Source organism: Cavia porcellus, unplaced genomic scaffold (genome assembly GCF_034190915.1).
Source record: "Cavia porcellus strain 051 isolate PalLab524CR breed Dunkin Hartley unplaced genomic scaffold, mCavPor4.1 scaffold_5, whole genome shotgun sequence".
NCBI classification, from domain to species: domain Eukaryota; kingdom Metazoa; phylum Chordata; class Mammalia; order Rodentia; family Caviidae; genus Cavia; species Cavia porcellus.
The window spans coordinates 47269979-47287068 of NW_026947488.1; the positions used below are offsets into that span (position 1 = coordinate 47269979).

Sequence of the window (17090 nt, forward strand, 5' to 3'; positions counted from 1 at the left end):
TATAGGCAATTCTTAAGATAGCAAGAGGCAGTATGGTAACCATTGCTGATCACCTTATATTTTTTTTTTACATTATCTATTATGTCCATCTTTTTGATTTCACTGACTCTGTTTTGATATGTCGCATTTGGTTTTACTCTCTTCAAAAAAAGTAGTAAGAACTGTGGGAGTAATAAAACCCAAAATGTGTAATTGTCATTGTACAAAAGAAAAGAAAGTGCTCTAAAGGTTATAACTGCATATCTGTTTAAGTGTATAAGATAGATAACCATATTACTGAGTTTTGTTGGATCATTGAACAAAACTGTTTGCAGTCTCACTATTTGAAAGTCCACTTTATATGCTTTAATTTTGTAACTTGAACAACTATTTCTAAGATGAGAATATGTAATCTATTAACTAGTGATTTTTTACTGTTTATTTTTTTAAATTTTGTATTACTTGTATCTTTTTCTGTTTTTTTTTTTCTTTCTTTTTCTCCTTAAATAAAATTTAAAAAAAAAAATGAATGGATCTATAAATTCAGTGCAATCCCAATCAAACTCACATGGGCTGGGGATATAGTTCAGTGGCACAGTGACTGCCTGGTAAGCACGAGGCCCTGAGTTCCTGATACAAAAAAAAAAAAAAAAATAGAACACCATACATACACAGATGTGTTTTTTTCCTACAGAACTGCCCTTCTGGGGAAAGCAGAATTGCTAATTCTAGAACTTACATGCATGGCAAAGGCTAAGAATACCCAAGGAAAAGAATTTGCTCTATGAGACAGCAAAACCTTCAGCTAAGCAGTGTTAAAAGTGGTTTGCTGCTGCTACAAAGACAGATGGTTTATGTGTTGGGGGAAATTCAAACAGTCAAGTAAATCTGGAAAATATATATTTTAAAAGAAAATAACTGAGTAACCATATAAGCAGCTAGAAAGTAGTATTTTAGACAGGTTTAAAAAATAAAATCAGCTAAGAAAAAGAAATCCCTAAAGATTTCCAATACAAAACACAATCACATATGAAGCATTAAAGTATCAGACCTGCATGAGACTTCTTTACAGTGTGATGAAATCTAGAAGGCTGCAGAAGAGAATCTTCAAAATTGGAGGAGAAACGAGCCACAGTTGAAAAACTATGCCTAGTTCACTCCAATCATGTATGGGGACCACAACAGTGACGTTTTATTCTGTGTTTTGCTTTTTGTAGAGCTGGGCATCCAATGCAGCGCCCTGTGCGTCCAGGCAGTGTTTTACCACTGAGCCACGTTCCCAGGCCACAAGACATCTCTTATGTCTGAGACCTCCAAAATATCTACTGCCATGTTGCACCCTTTAAAAAAAACCAGGGGAAAAGGAAAAAAAACAAAACAAAACAAAAGAAAAACGGGGCGGGGGGCACTTAGTGGAAAGGAAAACATGGGAGTCTGGGGAAAAAAATTAAACACAGACCACAGTAAAGGAAAAGTCCAACTTGGAAAGCAATTATACAAAAAATAATAATGACCTGGCTAACCTGACCTGGCTACGACAACACAATGTAACTTTAACAAATGAAAGGTACAAAGACATACACACACACTGAAAAAAATGGACTTTTGAATGTCAAAAGAATGTTCTACAGGTTTTCTCTAAAAATTATTTATAATCACTAGAATATCAGCCCCCTAAGTATATGTACATATATATATTTTATATAATACATATATATATACTATTTCTATCTTTCAGATCAGCATAGAAAGTAAATTTTAAAATTTGGTGTGAAAACTCAAGAGAACTAAAGGTAGGAGAAAAAGAACCTCAAGCTTGAAGAGACTCCACTAGACTACACCCACCCTGTGGCCCTTCCTACCAAATGTCAACAATGACACCCAAGGGCCACAAGGCACTTCCTGGCTTCTCTGATCCTTTCTCTCTTTTTTTTTTTTGGTACTAAGGATTGAACTCACGCTAAGAAGGTGCTCTGCCACTGAGCTACATTCCCAGGGCCTTTTATATTTCAAGACAGGCTCTCCCCTACGCTGTCCAGGCTAGGATTAAGAAGTGCATGTCACCATAGTTGGTCCTTTTTCTTTTTCTTTTTTTTTTTTTTTTTTTGTCTTTTTCGTTTTTATCGGTACCAGGGATCGAACTCACGACTGCCTGCTTACAAGGCAGGCGCTTATGCCGCTGAGCTAAATCCCCAGCCCCTTTTTTCTAAACTCTTAGAGGAAAGTTACTTAATCTTTTGAAGGAGAAAAAAACTGATGGAGAAATATACCTGAGGCAGAAAATGAACACCAATAAAAGACATGCAGAACACAAAGCAAAATATCCTAAAGTGTTGTTAGAAAAAGTATTCAGATAATGTACAACTACATACATGATTTGAAAATTGTGCAACCGTATAGTAATAATGATGGGAAATTTTACAGATGCCTTCAAGATTTCAGAAGTTTCATAATTAAACTGTATTTAATAAAGATAAGCAGAGACTTAGGAAAGTTTTTTATTTATTATTTATTTGAGACAGGGTCTCTCTATGCAGTTCAGGCTGGCCTTGAGCTCACTTTGTAGCCCAGGCTGGTCTCAAACTCGCAATGACCCTCCTGCCTCAGCCTCCCGAGTGCTGGGATTACAGGCGTGAGCCACCACGTCCAGCTCAGGAAAGTTAAACTATAGTATTTTCCAAAGGCTGATCACTAACGATTATATAAATAGCATCAAAAGATTCTAGAGTAACATGAATTGGCATTATAAAATATTCTGTCTTTAAACAATCTTAATTAGAAAACAACTGCTTCTACAAGTTGTAACAAAGACATAAATTTTAAAGTAATCAAATAGTTCAACAGTTTAAAATTAGAAAAACTTTAAAAATGTTTTTGGAACAAAAATTATGTCCCTCAAGAGAAATCCCAAGCTGACTAATATCATTGTCCCTATGCTGTTTGAAAGCACGCAGGGTGGCATTCTTACCTGGAATAAGATCTGCATAGGTCAAGCTAACATATAATACACTGATAAGTATTTTATCAGCAAGTGGATCAAGAGCACTTCCCAAAGCTGATTTTTGATTGGCCCAGTTTCGAGCAATAAATCCATCCAACTGAAAATAGAAGTGTTTTTTAATAAATGTCATGATAGGCACAAAGTAGGTATCATGAAGCTTAAGAGACATAAGGATAATTATACTTTTATAAAATGCTCTGTTTCTGACCCCCACACTCATTCTTTGGGGCTGCATTCAGCTTTTAAATTAGCAACTGTTTAGAAATTAGTTTCCCATTACTTTGTCATTTTCCCCAAGGCCTCCCATTCTTTTCTCAACCTTTCCTCCGTGTCCCCTTATCGGAAGAACCCAGACACAAATTCAGAGACATAAGGAACCCACAAAAACCCACAAAGTGTGGCCGACAGGGCCTTGGCCTGCTTTCACTACAGCCAGACGGCTGCTCTTACTCTGGAGGGCGACTGTACCCTGAGAACCAGCTTCTGCATCTCCCACCTGTGCTCCCAGTAGATGACCTAACTCCTTATACTGTTGCATAGTTTGTGGATTTAAAAACTTACTTTGCTCAGGAGCCCTTGGAGTCTGTCCTAACTGTATCTGCACTACTTGTATTTGTACAAAAAGATCTCAATTCTCTGCACCTGACCTAGTTAAAATGTTACTAATTACTTGTTATTTCTTATTGCTGCAACAAATTATACTTTAAAGCAGAGGTCCCAGCTGGCTGCCAGTGGCCACAAGGGCCTACAGCCCAGTTTTATTTGGTCTGCCAGAGCTTGTAAAAATAATAACCAGTTGTCAACATTTATGTATTCAAAATTGTACCATAAAAATCCAGATCTCCTGCAACTGAAAAGCAAAGACCTGGTCGCCCTGGGGCCACAAAAAGGATAGAACCCCAGAACTGCCTATCCCTCCAGACAGGGCTGGCTAGTCTCGCTATCACAACCCTCCTGGATTTCACTCATTTTATTTAACCTGCTCTCCTACATTCCAGGCCTGCTCACAGCCTGCATGAACAGTGGACTGGGCTCACTTCACACTCGTGATCGAGAGCCTCCAGTGGAAACCCTAAGGCTGCCCACAGCATCTGCTTTCTCTTCTCACCCCCACTTCATTCCTCCCACCCTCACTCATTCATTCTAGCCCATGACCAAATCTGTTTTTCCTTGAGAGAAAAAAGAAGACGACCCCCAGCATTGCCAGCGTCACCTCCACCAGGGGCGTCCCCTTGGCCTCTCCATCTCTCCTCCTCTCTCTCCTCCCAAGCCCTTGTCTGCATGATCTGCACCCCTCCTGCACCTTCGATCTCTCCCTTCCTACCTTTTATTAATCAGCCACCAAAACCAAACAAAACAAAGACTCCAGCGCTCCTCTGAGCTGGTCTCTCTGCCCTCTCATTTCTCTTCTAGTTCAGGCTGGACGCCTCTCCAGCCTTGGCCTCCATACGTTCGAGCCCCAACCTGTGCTCTGTAACGATGGCTCCCTCCAACAACCCACTGCTGCACCCAGGCGTCCATCTCAGGCCTCCACATGGCAGGCATCTGAATTCCTGCCGTTTCCCCCAAGCCTCGTCCCACTCCAAGCACTGTCCATCATTATCTCCATGTGCCTAGCTTTCGGAAAGACAGGGGCAAAGAAGGTAATAGCCTGAAGCCAGGCATAGTGGTGCATGCCTATAATGCCAGGGCTTGGGAAGCTGAAGCAGGAGGACTGCCATGAATTCCAGACCAGCCAAGGCTACATAAGCGAGTTCAAGGCCGGCCTGCACTACACAGCCAGACCTTGTCTCAAAAAAAAAAGTTTGTGAAGTAATTGCACTCCACGAAGCCAATCCACTGAGCTACCAACTCGGTCTTCAAAACAGTACCCCAAACCCGTCCGCTCCAACCCCACACTAGCACCTGACACGCGCTCCCAGCATCCAGGTAAGACTCCTCCACCAGCCACTCCACCTCTACTCTCACCTTCTGTTAACCGTTTCCCACACAGAGCAAATCACACCCTGCCAGTGGGTCCCCTGCTCAGAGCCAATCTCCTGTTTCGCTCTTGTCTTTTTGAGTTCAGGATCACGTTGTGTAGCCTGACCTTGAACTCATTTTGTAGATCAGGTTGATCTAGAACTTGCAGTGACCCTCTTGTCTTAGCTTCCCGAATGCTGAGATTACAGGCATGTGCCACCATACTTGGCCTCAGCAGCCAGTCTGGAGACATCCAAACCTCCATGGAATAAATGTGAACTACCGTGTCATGTAACTCAGGTTTTCATATAGTTATCTCATCTGTTTAGAAAGCTTGTTAATGGGGCTGTCCAGTTCAGTGAACACTGCCATCGTATGTGGCAGCTAATTCCCCCAAAAAACAAAACAAAAGCCAAAAAAAATAAAATAAAATAAAATAAAATAAACCCCCTGTGAATGCAGCAGCTAAAAAAGCTTAGCTGTTACAGGTGTTTTATTATCAGCATAATGGCCTTCCACAATCTGGAGACTATGCGTAATCAGGGGAGATCTTCGGGCTTCAGAAATGAAAGCAGCACAGAAGAAAGGAAGTAAGATGGCGAGTCTGTCCCAGACAGGGGCGCCCGCCACAGAAGTGCAAGGGCACACCCAAGGGGCCACCCATTTGGAGATGCCATAAAATACAGCAAATACTCTCCTTTCTCCCTTTAAAACTTGTCAATTCTCTATTGCTCATCAATGCCACTGCTACTGGATGGGTAGAATTTTGTTTCTGCAAACCTCAAAACCAGTAGCTGGCATTACGAAACTACTACACCACTTTTATTTCCCAAAAATCAGTTTATATTTTCACTAAACAAATATGGAACAAAGCTTTCCAAACATACATTGAAGAGGTACCAAATGATTATTGCTGGCCCGGGTGCTCACATGGGTCTCAGCCAAGGGCAAAAAGATACTGTAGTTGGCTCCACAACCCAACCTTGCCCTGATTTGCAATGTTTCCTCTACCTTTCCCCTACTTCTCGTGTAAGGCGTGCACTTTCATCAGCCACTTCAAATCCTTTTCCAAACCAAGTAGGTGGTAAATAGAAATAATGTCACGCATGATGACAGCAGGCCAGTCCCCAAAAGCTATGCAGAATAACCCTCCTCTCCCTGACAGCCTGGGACAGGAAGAGGAGGGGGCCACTGTCCAGCCCCTCACAAGGGTTTTTGCAAGTGTCAGAGGGGTGTGGAGAGGGCGGGAACCAGATCTGTGGGGCAGCTCCTACAGCACCGAAGCCAGCAGATCACAGGCCTCAAGCAGCTTCCTGCACATCCTAGCACCCTGGGCCACAGCATCCGGTCCACTGTCCCCACCTCTAGGAAAACCAGCTCCTTGCAGATCGTAGTATTTTTAGCACAAGTAGAAAAACAGTCTCACAGTTTCTCTCCATTATTTTTCTCTTTAAAGTAAACACTCAAGTGTTGGGAGTTTCTAAGGGTATTTCTTTTATAAAGAAGTTAAAAACCAAGAGTGAAAAACTATCCCTTCCTCTACATCCCACAACTCTCACTTCCTCCCTTGGATCACATGAAGACCAGTCCTCACCTCAAATACGGCATCACATCCATCTCGAGGATTTCTCCCCAGAGAAACACTAAGGCTGTCTTATGTATTACAGGGCACAGTAGAGACCCTGTGTGATTTGGAAGGAAGAAAAATAAGACTGCATTTATAACTTACCAAATCAGTGAGTCCAGCTAAAGCAAAAACTCCTAGTGCAACATTAAAATCTTCTTCGATAATCAAATAGCCCAAAACTGGGGCCAAGCCAATCCTTGTCATTGACAGCATATTTGGAATTGTCCATGGATTTTCATACTGAAATACAAAGACAACAAAATTTAAATGCAATACTATAAAGTCATTAAGTCTCTAGTACAGACTTCATTAAAATTCAGCACTTTCAACATTCTTTTACAAATGAAACTTCTAGGTGTGGTGGTGCATGTCTATAATCCTCCACACTCAGGAGGCTGAGGCAGGAGGATCCCTGTGAGTTTTGATCCCAATCTGAACTACATAGTGAGTTCAAGGTCAGCCTGAACCATATAGCGAGACCCTACCTCAAAACATACACACACAAAATAAAATTTCCCTCCCCTGTACATACCCATCAAAAGGATGCTCAATGGCACACAGAATCTATGAAGGTTAAGAATGAGAAGGAGAAACTGGTTTAACCTCATCGATAAGTGAGAGAATTACTGGAAGAAAATGAGGATGGAAATAAAAACTTGAGTATTTGAAAATGAAGCAAAATTCAGTAAATCTTTCAAAACAGCCATGGAAATGTCAAGATCCCAACTAGAAACCAAAGACTGCCATAGCTGTGATACAGGAGCTTTGGATTCCTGGAAGCTTCATCTAGAGCCAAGCTGTTAAGAGGCTGGAACTCACAGAAGGGCTGAGAGCTGAAGAATCATCCTTCCTCACCAATCCACATCTGATTCTGAAGGGTGCTTTCAGCTTTAGAAAGCCTCACCCTGGTGGAGGTACAACAGCCTGAGCAGCAGGGTACAGTGACAGCAGCAGGTAAATGTCTCCCTAAAATCTGGGGTTTTGTTTTCCTTCATGGTAATTCCACTCCACAGGACTTTCTCTTCAAAGAGTTAACCCTACTTAACCTCTTTTTAAATTATTAACTGACTTGCCTGAATCTTAAATTAGTAACCTTTTAGGAAAAAAGCAGTGGAGTTCATTTCTAAAGACATCTTTTAAAATTCCATGAGGCATCCTGTAAGAATCATTCTCTGAAAATATCAAGATTGGGGCAAGGGATATAGCTCAGCAGCATGGTGCCTGCCTGGCAAGTTCATGGTCCCAAGGGTTCAATTTCTGGTACCAAAAAATAAAATACCACGTTTGTGTATATAAATAACCCAGAAAGATGGCACCTGAATTCAGAGATATGCCGTGGCTGCTGCTGGAGGCGACAGATACTGCCACCCTAAGCTACAGAGCTACTTCCAACTCTCCCAAAGAAGCAATACAAGCCTCCACTGTGGGATTTTTCATGGAAAGCAGACCCACTATGTATAATTATATGAAAACGTTCTCAGAATACATTTTCAATTCAATTTCAAAGATCAGAGTGTCTCAGAGTCCAAAGGGAAAAAAGATAAGCCTGTTGATTACACAGTAGTACAAAGAAAGTCAAATATAGTATTGAGCTAGCACTTTCAGCAATTCACAGGAGGCAGGGGAAGAGAAAAAGCAGTTCAGATAACAAAACAGAAGATCAAAAGGAAGGGTACCAGAGGTGATCGCAGAGATATCTATGAAGCCAAAATTCAACCCAAGGTTGCAAACAGCCACACCGGTCCATGTGAACAGATAGACCAGAGCATTTACCAGTAAAAGTTCTCTAAAGACTCCATAAAAAATATTTCAGCTAAAGTATCCCATTCATTTTTAATTATTACATTTGCAAAAGTTTCAAAGTTAACATGAGAGCTAATCCAGAGTACCCAACCAGATAACCTGTGGCATACTCGACCAACTACTGCGGCTCCAGGAAGGACTTCGGCCAGAAGGAGCCCTGCTTCAAAGTGCCAAGCAACCAAACCCCAACATACTCCAGCTGCCAGTGGAGCTGAGACCCCTGCCAGGATGAGACCCCTCACCCCATGCTGCACCACTGAGGCGCGCGGGGCAGGTGCCCGCGCAAGACCCAACAATTGAGGATGTAACAATTGCCCGGGTCTTCTACCATGACATCAAAAGCCGTGCCCGCACTGACGCTCGGCTGCCGGGGAAGGGTTTCAACAGGTACCTGGACGAACTCACACTTCCGTTACGCAGTGGTTTACTTTCTTCCCCTGTGACTAGAGGTTGAAGGATCTTTCACCACCTAAAGTACGTGAGTGTCCCTCGTCCTAGCCTAAGGTTACCGCAGGTCACAGCACGGTGAACCAGAACTGCACAAGCAAACAGGAGGACCCGGCCGCTTTTCGGTGCCCTACACAGAAGGGATTCGCTTCAGGAAACTAAAAGTAGATTTAGTAAAACGAGCGGAGACTGCGGCCCTTCCAGCCGCCGGCGCAGAGAGGAGGGCGAGAGGATCTCTAATGCCTAGCGGGCGGCCCGTGCAGCCCAAGGTCGCTGGCCACGGCGCCCCTCGGTACCTACCGCGCTGGCGGCGCTCGGCGGGCCCCACCGGCCGCCCGGAGCCGCCTTCCCCAAGCCCGAGCCATGGCGCCGCGGACCTGGTCCCGGCAGGTGCAGGCCGAATGCGAGCGGCCGCAGCCATGCGCACTCCGCCAGGCAGCCGGGGCTGCGGGACGCGGGCTGCAGGGCCCAGAGAGCGCAGCCCCGGCCTGGCCGCGCCCCCCGCGCCCAAGCTGCCGCGCGCAGGGCCTCCCACGGGCCGCGCATCACCCGCCAGGCCAGCATAGCGCCGCAGGGACACAGCGGGCTCAGCAGCGCCTGGGCCCGGCCGGCCGCTTCTCCGCGGAGCGCCGAGGGCCTGGCAGGAGCACGGCCGCCGCTGCCGCCTCCATGCTTCTTGGGCACCCCGGCACGCTCTGCTTATACAGAGCTTGGAGCCGCCAAGGAAGGAAGTCTTCGCGACGCTTTTGCGACACCGAGGATGCCGGCTGCGACGCCCCCGGGCGGCAGCGCCAGGCGCTGCTCGTGCACCTACAGCCGCGAGCACTGTCGCGAGGGTGGAAAGGGACAATGCCGCCCGATGGCTGCAACGCTCGCGGCGGAGGGAGAAGTCAGCCAGGCCGGCCCGAAACTCCAGAAGCCACTGTTAGCACCCCGCCTCAACCAGGTGTGCGCTTGGGCCCGTGCCAGGTTTACAGTGTTAGTATTTGGTACAGAAGTGAAAAGGACTGCTCTGCTCCTTTCATTCTTTTTGAGCATTAAATGAAGATGCATATATTAAAAAGATCAGAAAATGTCAGCAGCAGGATGAATTGTTTACCGAGAGTATTATACAGAAACAACCCTGCCTAGCTCATTAGTCTATTCAGTTCTGCTACAACTTTAGGCCCAGTGTTATCTTTAGGATTTGAGGTAAGGAAACAAGCTTAGAGAGAGAGGAAGAAACTTGCTTGTTCTTTTATTTTAGATGGGGGGGGGGGGGCGGTACCGGGAATCGAACTCAGGCCCTTGCGCTTGCCAGGCAAGCACGGTGCCGCTCAGTTAAATCTCCGGCTCCTGAAACCTGCTTATTCTAAATAGACACGAATCAGTTTATCATTATTATATATTCAATAGTAATACATTATATTGCTGATTAACAGTACAACTCCTGTATCAAACAAAAAAATAATCATTTTGGTGGTGATACTGAGTATTGAACCCCCGGCCTTGCACCTGATAGTAGAAGCAGCCAGCACCTCACCACTTGAGCTACACCTTCAGCCGGCATCAAACTGAACAGGAACGGTTCCAACCTCCTCTCCTTATCCCCCTGCAGCCCATCTGTCACATACCCACGTTAAGGTTCCTCCTAAAGAAATTGGATATAATTATAGATGTGAGCATTTTATCAAAAGATTATCTTGAATTATTTATGCACATACTGAAATACTCATATTGAAAAAAACTAAAAAAAATTTACTGGCAATGTAAAAAAGGTTAATTTTGTTGTTCAACAGTCATTAGACTCAGACCTCTGTCATTCCCACACAGACACTGATTTTGGATAATGCTGGCAAGGGGGAGTGGGCAGAAGGAAGAGAGGGAATTCTGTATCCCTGTACTGGTGGGAAGCTGGCAGGTGAGGAGGCCCTTTCTTGAGCAGGAAGTGAAACATAAGCGTTGAGGTCTGTGTAGAGGAGTTGGAATGGCCTTGCATTCCCATAAAAGCTGTGTTCCTGGGTGTTTGGTCCTGTGATTAGCAGCTGCAAAGTATACAAATACATGATCTAAGAAAACATACAGCAATTTCTTCTGATTAGGCTTTTCCCCTATAAACATTTTTTAGTAGCCTTAACATTAGAACTTTTAAGCAAAAGTCTGAAAGCTCCTTATTTCCTTTCTTTCTTTCATATCTATTACTGTTAATTTGGTAGATATTATCTAAGTACTGATGTGCAAAATATGCTAATTTTATTAATAAATTCATCAGCTTTAAATACCTTTAACCCCGCTCTAGCATTTAAAGAAAGATATCATATTTACATTAACATCTACCTTTAAAATTAGGTTTTAATATAGACATTGTGTTCTGTGGCAGTAATCTTATTTTAGTTTTGACTTTATTGATTAAATATTCAATAAAAGGCCAATTCATTTACTTTGATTAGGTACTCTGTACTTGATTGCCAGTTTTTTTTTTTGCCATTATTCATTTTCCAACAATGGTTTATACTGCCTGAGTGCTTATTTTTGGTCTATTTTATTTTATTTTGTGACAGGTTCTCACTATGCAGTTCAGGTTAGTCTTGAACTCACTTTTGTAGCACAGGCTGGTCTCAAACTTGCAACAATCTTCCTGCCTCAGCCTCTCCAGTGCTGAGATTACAGGCGTGCGCCACTACACCTGGCACTACCTGAGTTCTTATAGGATAAAGCATTGGCTCCATGTGTGATAGTTTGGCTGGGAGCCTGGTTCCATCTGAATCTTTTTTTTTTTTCCATTTGAATCTTCTCACAATACATGGGCACTTAAAGCAGAACTAGGAAAACTCCTAGCATCCCAGCAAAGGAGCACAGAACCTGACCTCTTTCATGTATTTCTACCAGACTTCTCACTTGAAGTCAGCACTTCACAGAGGCCCACAGAGAATACTTCTGTGTTACCCTTGTGTGGAGGGGGCACTCATTGGCCTTTCTGCAGTGGCAGTGGTACAGAACATGCACTGGTGGCACCGAGGCAGAAGCACTTTCCTCCGGGGCTCCGTGTGGCAGAAGGGTGCTACCAGCTGCCTTTGCAGCTCCGTTCTACAGCAGGGTGTTACAGCTCCTAGTCTTGTCCACTGGCCTTCTTACAATCCTATAAACTAATCAGAATTCTTCCAAAAACGCCTTTTCTCACTTATTTCTGCTGCTTGCAAACTATAGACTGGAGGCCAAATTAGACCTACTGCCTGTAATGATTATATGGTTAAAACAATAAAAACATTTTTTACCCTTTTATGAAAATGTTATGAAATTCAAATTTTCATGTTGAAAAATTTTACTGGAACACAGATTTATTCATTAGTTTACATGATATCCCTGATGAATATCTGATACGCAAAATTTGTATGAAATATTCATACAGGGGCTGGGGATTTAGCTCAGTGGCATAAGCGCCTGCATTGCAAGCAGGCAGTCGTGAGTTCGATCCCTGGTACCGATAAAAAGGAAAAAGACAAAAAAAAAAAAAAAAAAGAAATATTCATACAAATAAGACAGATCGAAAATATAACTATAAATAATTTATATCATAAATAAGCTATTGTTAGCCTTTGGGAGAAGTTATGAAGCATTAACATACAACATTTTAATTTTTAAATTAGTTAACCAAATCCAACACTTCTTTCTTATTTTAGTTTTTTTGCAATAACATTTTCAAGGAACTTTTTTTTGGCATACTGTTCATTACTGAGATGCCTTAAAATGACAATAAACCCAGAAGGTCCTGATTTGATAAAGTCCTTTTACATAGTTTGAAGCTGGTAAACATTTGGGCCTTTTTTCAAGAGGTATCCCTGATCATTTAGTGAACCGATGAAGTTTTCAAAATCAGCAACCTAGAAGAAAACATCAAAAAAGTTAGCCAAAATAAGACTTGTAACACTACTCAAAACAGTAATAGAAGTATAATTATTGTACTTCTTACAGAGCAGACTGCCTGAATTTGAGCTTTGGATTTAATAATGACCACATAAAAATGCCAGTATGCAGAGAATTTCATATTTTTTTGTAATTTAGTTTTCTTTTTTTTTTAATTGGTACCAGGGATTGAACTCACAACCGCACACTTGTAAGGCAGGCACTTATGCCGCTGAGCTAAATCCCTAGCCCCCTATTTTTGTCTTTTTGAAACACTGTTTAACTCTGCAGTTCAGACTGGCCTTGAACTCACTTTGTGGCCAAGCTGGCCTTGAACTCACAGTGATCTTCCTGCCTCAGCCTCCCAAATGTGGGAATTACAGGTGTGAGCCACCATGCCTGGCTTGTAATTTAGTTTAAAAACAAAAATGAAATTGAGCCATTTTTCCATATAGACTGTTTTACATGGTTAGAGTGCTACTGTATCTTTTTTCTTTTTTGTATCAGGAATTGAACTCAGGGCCTTGCACTTGCCAGGCATGTGCTGTAGCACTAAGCTATATCCCTTGCTCTACTGTATCAGTTTTTGCTAGAACCCTGAAGTAGGAAGAGCAAATGCAATCAGGAAACTGAGGCTCAAAGATGTGTGACTCAACCCCAGGTCCTGTAGGAAAACATGGAGGCTGAGTCTTACTACAGTACTTCCTTCTAGCAGTCAAGACGCTGAGGTCTTTGAGAGGAGGGAGGTATGAATCCTAAGAGAATAGAAAATTATTTTTGTCCTAGTATACACTTACAAAAATTCTTGAAATTATTATCATAGAAGATTTAGTAAGTATTGAAGTTATAATACCTGAATATTTAGCTCCTTGGCAATCTGCCGAAGCTGACGAAATTGAAATAAATTACTGTAAGTTCTTTCAGCGATATTGTTGAGAGCAGAAATAAATCTTTTTGCTGATGACCTGTGGCTCATTCCAGAACCGTGCTGGGATCGCTCAAAATCTAAGTTTCCAAACTCATCAGAATAAGTTCCCAGCATGCTAATTAGAGAGAAGAGAAATAAACATTACCCCAGGATATGTTTTCCTATGATTCTGGTTACAAGAAGGAAAACTTGGAAGTAGCTGAAAGGCTCACTGGGAAAATATCAAAGATGTTTACGGAGGGGCCACTGTGAAATTTACTATGGGACAAAAAAATGAGAATAAAAATATTGCAGACACAGTTAAACTTCTGAATTTGAGAATATATAAAAAGAGAGTTAGGTGATAGATATCATTCATGAAAAAAAATTCTATACACAACAAATTTAATCTTTCCTGAGTAAAGATGTGTTCCTATTTCCTAATGTAGCATCTGGCAAAGAAGTTTAAACATTCTAAGACAGAAAATGGCTTATGCTGACCACAGTACTGATGGTTGGAGATCATCTCCAGTTCTTTCCTACTTTCTGCTACTAACATCACCAAGGAGATACACCTTGATGGGGAATTTTAGCTAGGAGTCTGAAAATACCAGTTGGGGACAGAATTAAGCAGTCTCTCTAACTAAGCTCTGTTGCTTATACCCTGCCTGTATAATTTGTCAGGTTAATAGGCAAAAATGCTATTTAAAGTCAGGCATGGTGACGTACACTTGTAATCCCAGTATTCAGGAGGCTGAGGCAAGATGATCCTTGCAAGTTCGAGACCAATCTGGGCTATAAAGTGAGCTCAAGGCCAGCCTGAACTGCATAATGAGACCTGTCTCAACAAGACAAAAAAAGAAAGTTAATCAGGAATTAATCAAATATGTAAGTCACCTGGTAGGCTGTGTCTTATTAGTAGAGAATAAAATATGCACAATTTCCACCTTGAGGAGCTTATAACAATCTTAAATGATTACTAACAATAGAGCAACCCTTTGTTCTTTGTCCTTTAGATAACAGCCTCAGTTAAAGGGAACAAACTATACAAATAGGAGTCATTCAAATGAGGCTGTAATGAATAACAGAACAATAAGATGGCTTTCCTCCCTGAAATTAATATACTCAGGGCTTCTATGAATAATCAAACTATGCTTCTTTCTCATAAGCAGGGGGTTGGGACATTTCTCAGTGTCTCTGGATTTAATCCCACTACCAAAAGAAAAAAGAGGAAACATTATTTATACTTATTTATGGTAGGTTAGCCCTCTCCCCTTGTTTTATTTTTTGCAGTATGGGACCCTTTGCACTGAGCTGTGTGCCCACTCCATTGTATTTTTATGTTTTTAGACAGGGTTTTGGTAAACTGCAAGCTGGGCTTAAACTGGACATTCTCCTGTCTCAGCCTCCCAGAATGCTGGGATTATAGATGTTTGCCACCTACTCTCAGCTACGGTAGTCCATTTATTTCTCCCTGTAGTCCAATAATTTAGGGTCATTTTTTTCTTGGCAGTATTGGTGATTGGACCTAGGGCCTTCACACTGAGCTATCCCCAGCTCTTTTAAAAATTTTTAAGTCTCCTTAACTCACTAAATTGCTCAGACTGGGTTCAAATTTGTGATTCACTTGTCTCAGCCTCCCAGAATGCTGGGATTATAGGCATGCATCACCCTGCTGGTGATTTAGAAACTATTCCTACGCCTATTTTACAAATGAAGATACAAAAATCTTTATATGGGTAAGTGACTGCCAGAAGTTACATAACTAATGAGTAGTGTGTATCTGGGATTTTAGTGCCTATTTATTCATGTTTGAATAAAGGTATGTAAAAACCTCAAATAGGTATTTGAGTAAAGGTATGTAAACTATTTAGGCTACTTTCCTGAAATAGAAGCACATTAATTTCTAAAGTTAGATAACTGATGGCTGCCTCAGGCTGGACTCTAAAACCCCTGCTCTTCTAGCTATTATGCACGACTTTTACTCCCGAAGAGGAACAACTGGGCAAAGTTACTGTACTTGGTTCTAACACCATCCATGTCCCAGTGTACCAGAAACTAGGAAACAAGTTCACTTACCTTTGAAGACAGAGAAATTACTTAATGAAAGAGAAAATAACTTCATTATTAATGTATTTTTGGCCTTGGGGAAACTGATTGCTAACAGATTTATATTTTAATTTCTCCATTTTTTTTTTCCCTGTCTTTTTCCTTTTTATCGGTACCAGCGATCGAACTCATGACTCCCTGCTTGCAAGGCAGGCACTTATGCCGCTGAGCTAAATCCCCAGCCCCTATATTTTAATTTCTATGAGAGCATATTTCTAAAAAGCTGACTTCTAAAGCAGGCCTGGTGGTGCACATTTTTAATCCCAGCATTCGGGGAGGCTAAGGCAGGAGGACTGCAAGTTTTAGTCCAGCCTGGGCAACTTAATGGCTTAGTGAGACCCTGGCACAAAATAAAAAATGAAAATGTAAAGGGCTGGGAAAGAGCTCAGTGCAAAGTTCTGAGTTTAATCCTCAGAACCATAAAGTGGGGAGAACTTCTAAATGATGATGCAGCTATGCAGATGAAGAGGAAGCTCTTTGCACAGTGATATGGGATGATCTCCAATATACACTGCAAATGGAAAAAGTAGTGGAAGGTGTACAGGGTGCTACCATCTGTCTCTAAAGAAGGAAAAAAAATATGTATTTGAAAGTCACCAAAACATTGGTAATGCTGGTATTTGTTGCTACTAGAAGAGGAGAAGAAAGAACTGGTAGCTAGTAAACAACACAGGAAGAAACTGTTTCTGCCATATACTTTTGCACTCCTGCATTTCGAGCCACATAATGTATGAACCTACTCAAAACTTAAAATTTTTCAGCTGCATGTTTACTAATGAAAAAATTCTATGTTTAAGGTAGACATATATGCTTTATATTTTACCACCTAAAAATAATGACCTATCAAATGACATAAAATGTAAAGGACATAATTTAGTACTATTTATCAAAATTCCAATATGCTTACCCTTATACCCAGCATATCACTTCTGAGAATTTCTATCAGGTATACAACTTACATAAATACGAATTACCTTACATAGAACATTACTGTTCCTAATAGCAAGAATAGAAAATACTCGCGTGTCTAGCAATAGGGGGACTACTTAAATAACCTATGGTGTATCTACACTATGGAATACTGGGTTAGCCATAAAAAAGGCTAGTCTCTATGTCCTAATAAGGAAAGATTTCTGGCTGCTGTTAAGTTCAGAAATGGCAGAGAGCAGCAGAAATAATGGGTGTGTGGACAGCAAAGGTGGGCAATAAACACACAACAATAATCCTTCTTAAACATATTTTTTAATTGATTTTTAAACTGTATGAATGTATTACCATTCAAAAAAATTTCTTTAAAAAATTCCTCTCAATAGACTAGTTTCCAGCCAGTAACATTTTAAACTAAAAGGTTTATTCAAAGGGAAATAAAACAT

The 17090-nt window shown here is 41.7% G+C and overlaps 2 protein-coding genes and 1 long non-coding RNA gene across 6 annotated transcripts in view; 1 reads left to right on the forward strand and 2 right to left on the reverse strand.

Annotated features, from left to right (window-relative positions):
• Positions 1–9533, reverse strand: part of Crls1 (cardiolipin synthase 1) — a 22005-nt gene extending 12472 nt beyond the window's left edge. The window contains exons 1-3 of one of the 2 annotated variants that reach the window (XM_063248723.1): positions 9120–9533; positions 6672–6809; positions 2948–3077 (exon numbers count right to left, since the gene is read on the reverse strand). In XM_063248723.1, the coding sequence (XP_063104793.1) occupies positions 2948–3077; positions 6672–6809; positions 9120–9383 (532 nt within the window). In that variant the 5' untranslated portion in view covers positions 9384–9533. The remainder of the gene's footprint in view (positions 1–2947; positions 3078–6671; positions 6810–9119) is intronic. The other variant, XM_003476401.5, reaches the window with a different exon arrangement.
• LOC134476064 (uncharacterized) overlaps positions 8744–17090 on the forward strand; it is a 30198-nt gene continuing 21851 nt past the window's right edge. Inside the window, exon 1 of the long non-coding RNA XR_010047510.1 lies at positions 8744–8846. This is a non-coding gene — a long non-coding RNA (uncharacterized LOC134476064). The remainder of the gene's footprint in view (positions 8847–17090) is intronic.
• Mcm8 (minichromosome maintenance 8 homologous recombination repair factor) overlaps positions 12119–17090 on the reverse strand; it is a 34635-nt gene continuing 29663 nt past the window's right edge. The window contains exons 18-19 of one of the 3 annotated variants that reach the window (XM_013160010.3): positions 13555–13744; positions 12119–12679 (exon numbers count right to left, since the gene is read on the reverse strand). In XM_013160010.3, coding sequence (XP_013015464.1) covers positions 12587–12679; positions 13555–13744 — 283 coding nt within the window. In that variant the 3' untranslated portion in view covers positions 12119–12586. Of the gene's footprint in view, positions 12680–13554; positions 13745–14337; positions 14447–17090 lie in introns of those variants that run through there. The other 2 variants (XR_010047508.1, XM_063248721.1) reach the window with 2 other exon arrangements.